Raw genomic sequence first — 12,184 nt, 5'->3', positions numbered from 1 at the left:
ATTGTTCTCGGGGATTATGGGAGCTTACATTTTTGGTGGAGGACCCAAACAGTAAACAAAACAGCCAGTGAAAAGTTTGGTAATGACAAGGGCTAGGAAGAAAAGGTAGAGCAGGTCAGGAGATGGCCAGTGATTCTACAGCACAGGCCCAGACCCCACAAGCAGGTGCCATCCTCCTCCTTGGAATTGGACCCATGAGAGATGACCAGGGAGATGTGTAAGGAGCTGTCATTTGACTAGACCCTAAATGAGATGGAGAGCCACGTGGGAGGGCGGAACATAATAAACAAAACTGTAGTCATCATTTCTGGCCTTTGTAAAGTCTGTTTATCCCCTAATTGAAATTGCCCTGCCGATTCAGAGTTACCCAGGAATATTGCCAGACACTGCAGCCCAAGGAAGGAAGGTGAGCCCTGCTGGCTGTCCCATCTCCTGACATGCTGTCATTTAGCCCTGCTTAGAGACTTCCTCTGACACCCAGGCTCTGGAACCTCTCCATCTAAAGGCATGAGAACCCTGAGGGAGGGTGCTGCACTTTAGTTCAAGCCTGATGTGGCCACAGTGCTCTTGAGCCAGCAGCTCAACATCTGTAAGTCAGGAAAGATTCCCAGCTTTTAAGGCTGTTGTGAAACCATGGATGGTGTACCTCAAATGCCCAGCACATAAGTGTTTGATAAATAGTAGCCAGTATTACTCGCCATATGGTTCACTCATTTCTATTTTAAGATGTGATAACCAAATGTAAGTGTTCCTCTGATTTTTCAGGACTTAATTTAGACTAAGATTTCAGTTTTGGAAATCATTCTGTAAGACACACAACAATTTAGAGTTGTTGTACCCCCACCCATTGCCTACCCTCAACCTAACTTCACTCATTGCTCTCTCCAGAGAACACTAGTGGGAAGGTGGGGATATGGAGTGAGTAGGTCCCCGAAAGGCAGGTCAGAGTGTCAGTGTAACGTGTGCATAATACACACTGTCAGGTCATCTGCATGGCAGCCAAAGAATTGGATGTGTTTGTGTCTGTTCACTTATCAATCGTCTGAGCCTTTTAGTTTCAGTCACAAATGTGAACACATATAGTTTCTTCAGATACTTGAGGGACAGGCTGGGAACAATCGAGTCTGCCAAAAGAGGTTTCAACTTTTGACAACCATCCTGAGCCCTTTTACAATATAAAAGCCTCATTATGTACAACTCAGCCTTGACCCTAAGCCTTGACCTGGGAAACTACTAGGGAGTGTCAGATTAATCCCAATATGCTCCATTCCTCAGCTGGCTGTCCCAACTCCCAATGTGCTGTCATCGAGCACTTCAGACTTAGTTCACTGTGAAACACAAGGAAGAAAGGATTTGGATCCATGTCTCCTTTTACATGTAAGAGTCTGTTTTGTGATCTTGATGCTTTTGCTAATTTTAAAAAGCACTGAGTTTGTGCTGAGGAATTGCTATTCTGGTTGTCTTCAAAATGTATAAAACTATCAACAAAACCGAACAAACACTGAGCTCTTGAATCACTGGTTTTTTATATACAACACAATGTCATGGTAGACAGATGCTAAGAACTACAACATGCTTAAGACAAAGAATGGAGAGAGAAGAAAGGAAGGAAAGGAGATGGAAGAGGGGAAGGTAACAAAGGAAGTGAAGGAAGAGAGGAAGGAAAGACAGCTGAATCTTGGGTCCTTTAGAGATCAGAAGCGGCATAGCAGGGTTTTGTAGTGGGGTTCGTTTTAGCCTCTCCTCCTGCCTCAGCTTCCGTGAAATGGCCCTTGATCCTGGTGGTTAAATTCTGACTGTAGGGCAGCCTTTTCTGAAGAAAAGGTGGGCTGTTGTGGTGTTCTCAGTGACCCCAAGCTCCACGCCTTCAGTTCACAGACATGAAGTGGCCTTGCATTGAAGATTTGGGGTAATGTTGACCCGGCTGATACAGTTAGGGTGGGAGTTTCATTGAGCATCATGGTGGCAACAAGTAAAATGTGACCTTCTTGGCTTTCGCGTCTGCCACATATCCACAGAAGGTGATGGCTGACACAGGAGTGTGTGTGTGTGTGTGTGGGGGGGAGTTACCCATTTAGTTGCCAGGAAGACTGTCCCACCTCCAGGCAGTCTTCTGCTAGCAGAAGGAACAGGCATAGGATATCAGCCAGGTGTTAAGCAGTGCTGCTTCCTGGGGTAGGGACGAGATGGCATAAGAGGTGGTAGTGGTGGTGCTGGCAGTGACAGAAGCAGTCATGAGTCAGGGTAGGCTAGCCTGTGTTAGGGTGCTCTGCGTTATGGCTCTTCAGTGAGATCCATTTCTATTGCTTTTGATTTTCTCTAAATTCTACTTTCCATGTGGAATCACTTATCTTTTGTGAAGACATCTTTAACATGCTATATAGTGCAGTTCTGCTGGCTACCAATTCTCACTTAAGCATATGTGCAGATGTCCTTACTTAACTCTTATTTTTGAAGGATATTCTGGTTTCTTCCTTTGCAGTCCACAAGCAACCACTGATTTGCTTTTTGTCACTATAAATTATACTTTATATAAATGGAAATATGTAGTATATATTCTTTAATCTAGCTTGCTTCATGCAGCATAATTTTATGCTCTACCTGTCTCATTATATGACAGTTCCCAACTTACCACCTGTTGGTGGACATTTCGGGTTTCTATTTTTAGCTGTTACAGAGCTGCTATATTTTCATACCAGTCTATGCATGGAAATATTCTCTTTTTTTCTCTTGGGTGGATACCCAGAAGTGGGGTGCTAGATCATATAGTGGGTGTATGTTTGTTTTTACTGCCAAACTGTTTTGAAAGTGATTGTTCTGTTTTACATTCCCACCCACTGTAAGAAGTCATCAGGGACACATCCTCCTTGCTTCCATCCTTTCTGTTCCTTAGCTATCTATTGCACACAGCCACAAACATGGAACATGGACTTTTTTGTTGGGGCAAGGAGTTTTAGAAGTGTGTTCGGGTTAGTTGGTAGAGTGTCCTGAGGCCTTGGGATCTTGAGACAGTCTGGAGAGGAGACATTGTGCCCATGGGTAAATGTGTTTCCTTGGCCAAAATAACTTTTTTCCTGTGTGATGGGGTATGGCCAAAGGATGACTAGAGAAGAGTCCTCAAAAGTGTGGAGCTCGGGACAGCACTTGTCTTGCTCAGATCTGAAGGCAGGACCGTTCCCCTATCTTCTAATCTATCTTGTTTCTAATTATCTTTAAAAACCCATCTCACTCTTCACTCCTATATCTTTCACCCTGGCAGTTGGAGGCTGTCCCTCAATTTCTTGCTATTCACCTTTCTATATGCCTCACCTTCCCAATTATCTGTATGCTTTTGCGCCAACCACTTCTATGTCTTCAGCTATCTGACAGACATATAAATTCATTAAAAATGTTGAATGAAGCAGAGTATGAAGTTGGTTTTTCTCTGTTCCTGGATTATCATGCTAATCTTGAATTGCCCAGCATGCTTTTCCTTTTGCACAGGTAGAACTTGCACATGTACATTGTTATTTTCCTGTCCAAGTTCTACTGCATCATTCTTGGCTAAGTGTTTGTCTTCAGTTAACTAACACCACAAAATTCTGTGTACTTTGCTTATATTTTACTCATCCAGTGTAACCTCCTTACTCGCTATGTGAAATGACCCAGAAATCCAGAGGCAATTTTTACTAGGCTTCTGATTTTCCTGCATTGGCTATATTTGTCTTCCAGGTTACTAGAAAACCTGGCCATGAACATTTACCAAGTGAGTGGTGCCCATTGTGTTTGTCCAAGCACCTGTCTCTCCCTGGTGTGCTCTTTCTTTCCTCCATCTAGACGATGGAAGAATATTTCAAAATTCAGCAACAGCTTTCTCTCTTCCCAGAAGCTTTCTCTTTGGGGGAGATCTAAATTAAAGTACTTTTCTGTTTTCTTATAGTACATCTCTGTAAATCTCTCATAATATTTAAGTACTGGCACTGAAATTTTCAATTTACTTGCTGGTTAGTCTTTCTAGACTGAAAACTGGAAAGACAGGAACCGTGTCTCATTTGACTTTGTGCTTTAGCATCTAACATAGTACTGGCTTGTGGCAATGCCCAAATAACTGGTTAATAAATGAATACATAAGTGAATGAAAGAATGCCCTTTATATTCATCTTTTGCATTTTCTGCATATCTTTACTTCTTTTGTTTCTACTCTTTCACTTTGAATAAGATTCTGCAAGTTTATAGAGTGAGTTTTGTGGCCTTTTAATTAGTTTTACTAGCTCTACAAATTTTGGAAAATGGATTTTGAACCTTAGCAAACAAACTAAAATGTTAAATATTTGTTCACAGACATGGCAATGGAAGATTTCATTGGTATATGCTGCATGGGCAGGTACATCCTTTAGGTTCTTTAACCTTCTCTGTTGAGAATCATGGGCCTCTGGACAGATCTGCCCATTCTAGCAACCACACAGATCCTATGCTGTCACACTGATAAGTTAGGTAACTGACCTTTCTCAAGTCAGGAGGGCTCCCTACATGGAAGCCAAAGTTCAAAGTACTGTTGAGAAACTTCCAGGCTTGATTTAGCCAAAATAATTTTATAAAGATGTTATGAAATAAGGAAAACAAAGTCATTAATGCCTTGGTCAGCAGTAGTAGGTGCTAGTAAATGTAGTCCCATCCTCCCTCCCAGGCTTCCTGAAGTTCCTAGAGATCTAAATTCCCTTGAAATTTCTCTCAGCATCAAAGACACGAATCCAGAACAGGTCCAAGTGGCTAATGCCAGTTGCACTTGGGCAGGTCCTCTTTTCAGGTGCCACCAGTAGATTTCTTCCTCCTCTCTGGCACTTATGCTTTCTTTTGGTGTCTTGATTGCACTCCAGCTGTTGAATCTAGAGCTTGTTCTGTGTGAACTTCCTGAGGCTGCCCCATTTAACCCACAGCCAGCCAGAGACCAGTCTGCTGGCCCAGAGTCCTCGTTAGCCATCCTCTTCTGGAAACACTGGCCTGTGCTCTTTTCTTCCCTTTGTTTGAGGAGGAGTGTTAGACCTACAATGTGTAGAGGGTCAGGGACAGTGTAACAGCAGAAGTGCATGGATCAGAGGTAGATCAAATTGACAGTGGCCAACTTAAGATGCTTAGCAATATTCATCCCCAGCCAAGAACAGTTAAGACGACAGTAATTAATCTGGTGCACCCAAGTGACATTCTTTACCATAACATTAAGTAGATGTTAAAAAAAAAAAAAAACTTTGAAACAAGGTTAAAAAAGATTAGCTGTAGTACACAATTTCCTTACCTGAAAAAGTCCTCTTTAAAACTTAGATTTGGCCTCATGAAATATAATGCAGCTTAATTTCCATTTAAAAATTGCATTTATATTCTTCATAAGACTTTCCCTGATGCTTACACATAGCTCCTTAGTTGCATCAATGGGAGTTGCTTATGGAACAGTTGCATTCCAGAGGTAAAAGGCATTGAGTTTAAATGCAACAAGCCTGTTTTCCAGGAAATGAGAAATGAAAGAGATTGTTTCCTTCCAAGTCTCTGCAAGCTTGTGAAAGGTGAGGCTGCATTTCCTGTTTAAGTCTTTGCAGTCAACACTCCTTGAAGCTGGGCCCTTGGAGACTGTAACTGTGGGTTGGGGCAGTAGCATTTTGAGAGTTGAAAAATGAATAACCTTAAATAATGTTTTCTTTCTCTCTTTAGGAGCATCTAAAGGCCTTCGATGATGAAATCAATGCTTTTTTGGATTATATGTTTGGGCCTCGAGGTGAGTGAGCTCTTGAGAGCAGGAAAAATGCCATTTAATTATAGAAAAGGATTATGTTGTCTCTGGTGTCTTGAAAACAGTATAGCACCCTCACCTTTAATGTCCTCCGAGAACATCCCACAGGGCCCGTTTCTCCTCCTGTTCGACCTCACCTGGTACTGGAGTTCTGGGAGCAGGAAGCAGGAACACAGTGAATGACATGCAGTGTTTTCCTCCAGTGTCTCTGTAGATTTTCCTCTTCCTTCTCCATTCTTCACTGCCCGGTCATCTGTAGAATGCCTGCCTTTAAGCACAGGTGAACTTTCTCTTTCCCCCAGCCTTTGGAATGCTCAATCATTCCTCCATCACCAGCAATTTAGACTGTCATGGCTCCTAACAGTCTCTCTCCTTCCAATCATTCATGAAGAAGCATCAGCTGGGATAATATTCTAAAGACCCAAGTCATTACTGTGTTGTATCTTACAGTTCATCAGTGTCTTTCTACTACCCATGTGGTTGGACCAAACTTCTCGTCATGGACAACAGACCCTTGAATGATGTAGCCCCAGCTGCTGCGCCAGCTCAGTGCCAGTCTTCCTTACTCAGCTTTGACCCAGGCACTAGAAACATCTTTTAATTCCTCAGATACATACAGTTCCTTTATGTGCTGTTCCTTGAGCATGGACCTCCTCCCTTCCATTCCCGTTCCACTTCCCAGTCAGGTATGCTCCTTCTCACACTTGAGATAGATACCAGTTGAAACGTGCCCTTTACACCAGGCTCTTTTCCTCTGTGGCGGCTTCTCGCCAAGCTTCCTTCTCAGCACACTCCACTATTAACTCACAGCAGGTGTGCCATGAGGCGGAAACCAGGACTGCTTTTCTGCAGAGCTTATCACAGTTCTGGGAATGTAATAGGCACTAGATATTTTGCAAATGAATGAATTCTAGACAAAATGTTTTGTTCCACTTGAGCCTTGCTGGTTCACAAACCTGTAGAAAATCCATTGTTCTCTCAAGTTATTTCCTCAACTCTGTTAGGTGGAAAAGGAAGGAAAATTTCCTTTTTTCTCCTCTATATCCCCCTTAGATATTGTTTTGATCCCTCTCAACCCACAGTTCTATACAGGCTTTGTAAACTGTTCCACGTTAATGTGATGATTTATATAGTTGTAATGATACTCTGTTGGAGTAGTGGCTCACACATGAAATCCCAGTGACTTGGGAGGCTTAGGCAGAAAGATCACAAGTTAGAGGACAGCCTCAATAACTTAGCAAAACCCTGTCTCAAAATAGAAAATAAAAAAGGCTGGGGATGTAGCTTAATGGTGAAGCAGCCCTGGGTTCAATCCCCAGTGTGAAAAAAAGAATTATACGTGTGTGTGTGTGTGTGTGTGTGTCATGGATTGCTTTTTAAAAAAAAAAAAAAAAAAACTTTTTCCATATTCTCTCCTCTTGGTGATCCCGTGGGTAACCAGGACAAAGGATCTGTCTATGTACCCACTTTCATGTATTCCATACCTTGCAGGTCTAGTGGGGGTAGAGGGTACAACCTCTTGCCTAGGCCTGCAGGATACTGGGAGGAACTATGAATTAGGTGACTGGCTTTCTACTGGGCACATCCACTGGAGTCAAAAACAACGTCTCTGAGCCAAGTTCACACTGAACTTCGCTATCAGTAAGATCAGCATGATGTGGAGTTACGTGGACATGAGCTCTGTGGAGGAAAGGACTGCATTCGTTTTCTCAGTTGTGACAGTTTTTAATGGAAGCTCTCCTCTGTAGCAAGGAGGTTGTACAGTTGACAACTGAATCACACATCCTCCCCGGTGACAGGGTGCTCAGTATCTCAAATCCTTTTTCCTTCCTCAAGTGGCCCTAGCTTAAATTGCCTGGCATGAAACCTATTAAGCTTCTAGGTGTCCCGTCTTCTGATTATGTACACGTGGTATCTGTACCTGACACAGATGTAGAGCTAATATTTCTCAGGTTCTCAAAGGTAAGAAACATTACATTTGTTCCCATGTTTTTATTGGAGCATTATGACCATTCTTAAGAACTGTAGCAAAAATTTTTAGATACAACATTTTTAATAAGACCTGCTCACTGTCTTCTAGTACATATACTAGAGTTGGAAAGGTAACAGCTTTACCATTATTTTAGATGTGCTCTTTTCCTAGAGCTACTATAACAAAGTACTGCAAACTAGAGGGTTAAAATAACAAATTTATTCTGTTTTAGAAGCCAGCAGTCTGAAATTGAGGTGTTGGCAGGGCCTCTCCCCCCGCCCCCCAGGTGATAGGGAAGAATCTCTTCAAGTTTCTGGTGGTGGTTGTCAATCCTTGCAGGGGTTCCATGGCTTGTTGATGCATCATTAGCCTCCACATGATTTTCTCTTCTGTGTCCCTGTATCCAAACCTCCCCACTTTAGAGGACACCACTCATCCTAATTCAGTATGGTTCAACTTAACTCAGTTACATTTACAAAGACCCATTTCCAAATTAGGTGACATTCAGATACCAGGAGTTAGGGCTTTGTCATATCTTTTGGTGGATACACCACCATATAGAGATAGTATAAGTTACTTTTCCTCAAAAGCAAACTGGGGATAATATCACCTATATAATAGGATTGCTTTGAGAATAAACTGATGCAGGCTTCAGAACAGAATAAATGCTCAGTAACAGTTTATAGCCATAATAAAATCATCTTATGTAAATGAGGAGCTGTAGTTATGAAAGAGTAGGAAAAAGCTCCCTTCAGAAGGCAGGGCCTTTTATCTGGGCAAGAAAGGATGACTTTTTTTAAAAAAGTTTGAGTTGGATTCATTTTATGTGGGTGCTGAGGATCGAACCCAGTGCCTCAAGCATGCAAGGCAAGTGCTCTACCATGGAGCTATAGCCCCAGCCCACAAGGATGACTTTTTACACAGAAATGAACATCAGGAAGTGGCACATAGCACAGGCTTTGGTTATTAAGAGGGAGGTGGGTGAGAGTTGTTATCTTTATTGCCAGTGGGAAAAGCGTACAGAATTTAAGTAATGGCACCAGTCTCAAGGCACTTTTTCCCAAAAATGGTGCCTTCTTTAGGACAGGTGGTCTAACTAAAGGTTGGTAGATAGAGTGGGAGTAGTAGGAAGAGGGACTGAGACTAGGGGAGTTGATCAAGGAAAGGGCATTTCCTATTGGCAAAATCAGCTCCTTAAACTGTTTATGGAGAATAAAAACAGTATGCCATTTTTATAATTCTAGGTCTTTAAACAAAAAGAGCAAGTCATTGTGTCTACAATTGTTCCCAGGTGTTAACAGTTCTATGATGAAGCTATCACATGGGCTTTTTTCAGGTTTTTAAAGATTCAAGGCACTTGATGTACTCAGGCTCTCACCTCCCTGGTGTTCATTCTTCCTGTCTTTGTTTTCTTCTTTCACTTCTCAATCATCAGCTCCAAGCCTTTGCTATCTTTGGCTGTATTATAATCCCAGGATGCTGTTTAGGATAATATACCCACTCCTGGTTTATTGTATAAATGATTCTAGGCAATGTGGTTTTTAGAAATTAGGGTATAATAAAAATGTGCCTTCTGACTATCCAGATTTTCCCTATGGGGGATGGGTGTTAGCAATGAATAATGGGGGAGGTGGTGGATATGTAGCCTTCTTGGTTATCACATGGACAGTGTAATCACAGCCCTTGTTTTATTTAATAATGCCCCACTGTGCAAGATTGGTAGATTCAAATTTGCCAGCATCACTAAAAATAATCCATGCTGAGGTTGCTAAAATCTACAGTAAGAATAAATCTATCCATGAAATTATAAAGGAAAAAAGACCAAAAAAGTTTTGACTATGGTATGTGGTGGTAAGTGCTTAGTGCAAATGAAAAAAGGCATTAAATTTGTGTATGTATCGTAAAAAAACAGTACATGGCGTTCATGGGGGAAATGCTGTATAAAAAAAGTATTGCTAACCAAAACCACATTCCTCGGGATTCTGTGTGCTTCTTTTCAGATTCCCGAGTCAGAGGGTGGTTCATGTTGGACTCATACCTGCCTACCTTTGTTCTTACTGTCATATATTTGCTTTCAATATGGCTGGGTAACAAATACATGAAGAACAGACCTGCTTTTTCTCTCAGGGGAATCCTCACCTTGTATAATCTTGGAATCACACTTCTCTCCGCCTACATGTTAGTAGAGGTAAGCATCTCTGGCCAAAGCTGGAGTTGGTGGCCCAGTGAATTTAGGAAGCAGTCACATCTGGCCTACCAGAACGCTCCACAGTTGCTGTCATTACTGTTAAGATCTCAAGAACTTGTTCCAGCATTTGACATGGTTCCTTCCCAAAGTTCTGGAAGTCTTTGTTTCTAACTTGAACTTTTCTTATTCCATTGTAGGCCTATTCTTTAATCCTTAGTCTAATTGCAATTTGGGATCATTTAAATTTGATGGGCCTTTAAAGATCATGTGTTTTTTAACCTAAGTTTTTTTTTTTTTTAGATGTCAAATTCAGTTAGTTTCACTGAAATGCAAATATACATGCATATAAATGTTATGTGTACACATATACATGCACACACCTACCCTTAAAGAATGCAATCACATCTTTGTCAGTTGTCCCTCAAGACTGACTTCTGGAGGCCCAAGTTGGCATTCCAATTGGCTCCAGTTGCCAAGCTGCAGCACACGCTAGACCCAAATGGTTTTACGAGAAGAGGAACACGTAATGATTGCCCTGCCTATTCAACCAGCAGTTACTATTATACTAGGCAAAATCTAAAAGTATTAAACTTGCTTTAGCAAAGATGGAGATACATGGAAACAAAAAGTAGGATTCATACAAGTTATACATGACTGATACTGACCAAAACTTCCTGCTGTGTTTGAATTAAATCCTTGCCTTAAAATATAGGTTTTCTCATCTGGAGTTTATTCTGTGCATTATTCTAATATGCACTCTTTTTTTGTAATATGGGGAATTAAACTCAAGTGTACCCTGTCATTGAGGAACATTCTCCCATTCCTTACCCTTTTTCTTTTTTGAGAGAGGGTCTGGCAATCAAAGTCTTCCTGCCTCACCTCAGCCTCCCAAGTCCCTGGGATTATAGATGCACTCCACCGCACCAGACTTCTAATATGTGCCATTCTAATAATGTATAATAGCCATTATCTTGAGTGAGTGGAATGAATCTCTAATGAAATTTTAGGCATCAGAATGCAAGAGATGGAATTTGGGATCAGGAAAGCCATGCTGACAACTCTAAAATCCTAATTTTACCTGGTACTGAAAAAAGTTTTTATTTTGGATTCTTTACAAGATGAATTTTAGTGCACTAGATGAGTTTGCATGGTAGTGATTTATGGTTTAGTTTCTCTGTGTAGCAAAGACAGACTGTCCCTTAGACAAGGTAAAGGCAAGTTGCTAGATCTGTAAAAGCAAACTGAACTGAATTTGGATTAGGGCAGTGGATGAACTCTAGGGATGTTCTGGAGTGATTTAGTTCATACCTGCCAAGGCTAACCCTATTTGACAGACTTGTTTCATTTTCTTCAACATAGCTGTCCTGCACTCAGGAAGTTCTGGATCATTCGGTGGCTTGGCTGCTTATTCTGTTATGCAGGTAGCTCTGACAGGTGACACATGGATGGGATCAGCCTGACTAAATCTGGTTAAAGCAATCTGTCAGAGAACGTGCCCTGGCTTGCTCCATGACTTTTTTTTAGCATAGAGAATAGCGATTAGAACTCCATGCTACAAAACTGCAGCCTAACCATAAATTTTAAAGTCAATTATTGTACACAAAGTTAAACAGCTTTCTTAGTTTGAAAAAATGCACCAACGTAAAATTGGCATATCCTCTAGAGTAGTCCCTAGATCTGTCTAGTTTGTCACTGTTCCCAGGTAAGAACAGGAGCTTACAGCCCTGGAATTTTTTGGGCTCTATTACCAATTGGGTCATTTCCCCATCAGGAAAATCCAAGTCTTGCTTCTTTCACTGGATTCGTTTGTCCTGATAATCTTTAATTATGGTAACTGAAAGGTGTTTTCTTAGAAGGAAAGAGAATCATCAGAACAGTGAAAAAAAAGACAAAGGTTCTGAAACGTTCTAAATGTTAGTAGTCCATCTCTTTTTAAGGTTTAGTGTTTTAACAGATCTATACCTTTACAATCTCTAGGACAGCAGGAAATATTGGGCCTTTTGCCTGTTATACTTTGTGGAATCAGAGCCAAATGCCTTATGTTCCAGAATCTTGCATTTTTTACAGAGAGAATTTAACATTTTCTTACCAGGTTGAGAAAGAACAGTGATTTAGGAAGTCTGATCTTTAGTCAAATGGTTCTCCCACCTCTAGCCGTGTAACTCTGAACAGACCATTCACCCATCAAGTACTGTACACAAGGTGTCTGGCAAAGACTCTAGACACAGAGGAGCTGGAAGCAGCATAGGTTTTGCAGAGCTCT

The 12,184-nt window shown here is 41.3% G+C and overlaps 1 protein-coding gene across 2 annotated transcripts in view; it reads left to right on the top strand.

The window, feature by feature from the left end:
• Window positions 1–12,184, top strand: part of Elovl2 (ELOVL fatty acid elongase 2) — a 48,197-nt gene that overhangs the window by 24,016 nt on the left and 11,997 nt on the right. Inside the window, exons 2-4 of one of the 2 annotated variants that reach the window (XM_046453530.2) lie at window positions 1,276–1,377; window positions 5,683–5,746; window positions 9,734–9,921. In XM_046453530.2, the coding sequence (XP_046309486.1) occupies window positions 1,276–1,377; window positions 5,683–5,746; window positions 9,734–9,921 (354 nt within the window). The remainder of the gene's footprint in view (window positions 1–1,275; window positions 1,378–5,682; window positions 5,747–9,733; window positions 9,922–12,184) is intronic. The other variant, XM_046453531.2, reaches the window with a different exon arrangement.

The sequence above is a fragment of the Marmota monax genome, unplaced genomic scaffold, assembly GCF_021218885.2.
Source record: "Marmota monax isolate L192 unplaced genomic scaffold, Marmota_monax_Labrador192_F-V1.1 WCK01_AAM20220418_F8-fsc00029, whole genome shotgun sequence".
Taxonomy (NCBI): Eukaryota; Metazoa; Chordata; class Mammalia; order Rodentia; family Sciuridae; genus Marmota; species Marmota monax.
This window is presented reverse-complemented; position numbering and strand designations above follow the sequence as displayed.